General features: G+C 62.2%; 1 protein-coding gene across 1 annotated transcript in view; it reads left to right on the forward strand.

Moving 5' to 3' along the window:
• The first annotated feature begins 298 nt into the window (after positions 1-298).
• Positions 299-1,023, forward strand: part of GZMM (granzyme M (lymphocyte met-ase 1)) — a 5,970-nt gene continuing 5,245 nt past the window's right edge. The window contains exon 1 of the mRNA XM_011993050.1: positions 299-389. Within this exon, the coding sequence (XP_011848440.1) occupies positions 344-389 (46 nt within the window). The 5' untranslated portion in view covers positions 299-343. The remainder of the gene's footprint in view (positions 390-1,023) is intronic.

The following is a 1,023-nucleotide window of genomic DNA, read 5'->3' on the forward strand; positions in this document are numbered from 1 at the left end:
GCCTGTAGTCCCAGCTACTCGGGAGGCTGAGGCAGGAGAATGGCGCGAACCCGGGAGGCGGAGCTTGCAGTGAGCTGAGATCGCACCACTGCACTCCAGCCTGGGTGATAGATCGAGACTCTGTCTCAAAAATAAAAAAAAAAAGGTGTTACTTTTTCAGGTGTGATGATGGCAGTGTGGCTTCATCTCCAGTCCTCTTTGAGAAACACTTTCTAAAATGCTCGTGGGTGGAGGGTTTCGGGTGTGCAGCGGTGGGCGGGGCTGTGACTTGTCTCCCCCACAGGAAGCGCGTGTGCGGAGCTGGGGGCCGGGGCCGGCACCCACACTGGGTCTCCACAGCGGCATGGAGTCTTCACTGCTGGTGCTGGCCCTGGGGGCCCTGTTGGTAGGTGAGTGGGAGCCAGAGTGCAGGGGGGACACTGAGACCCAGTGCTCTCAGGGGGGTCCCTGGATGGGAGGGGTGGTCCTGGGCGCCGGCATCCTGGGCGTAAGAGCGGAGATTCATTGTTGTTTGGAGGGGGACTGAGGCCTGGGGCATCCCGAACTCCTCATGCTTCACCTCGGGCAGACGTCCCAGGACTGGGGAGGGGTACGGTGTCCACCGGCTCACCCCGTCCATCCTCCTGGCAGCACCCAGGAGGCAGGGGCCACGCTCACACCCAAGGTGCAGAGCAGGAACCTGAGGCTCGGCGAAGGAGATACTGACCCAGGAGTACCCGGCTGGGAGGGCAGGGCCGGGACTCGATCCCCGCCGGCTGCCTCTGACCACCAAGGGCTTGCCTGGGACTAGGTGCCCAGCAGTGAGGGAGGAGGGAGGTGGGTGGCGGCTCCCCCGCATTCCAGCTGGACTGAGTGACAATGGCTCTTTGATGAGCTGAGGACCCATGGAGGTGGGCAGAGGTGGGAATCTAGCCCTCAGCCATCATCATCCTTCCATTCTTCTTTCCTTCCACCCACGGGTCTATCCTCCCTCCCTCCTTTCATCCCCCTTCCTTCCCTCCACCCGTCCACGCATCCATCATC

The sequence above is a fragment of the Mandrillus leucophaeus genome, unplaced genomic scaffold, assembly GCF_000951045.1.
Source record: "Mandrillus leucophaeus isolate KB7577 unplaced genomic scaffold, Mleu.le_1.0 Scaffold423, whole genome shotgun sequence".
NCBI lineage: Eukaryota > Metazoa > Chordata > Mammalia > Primates > Cercopithecidae > Mandrillus > Mandrillus leucophaeus.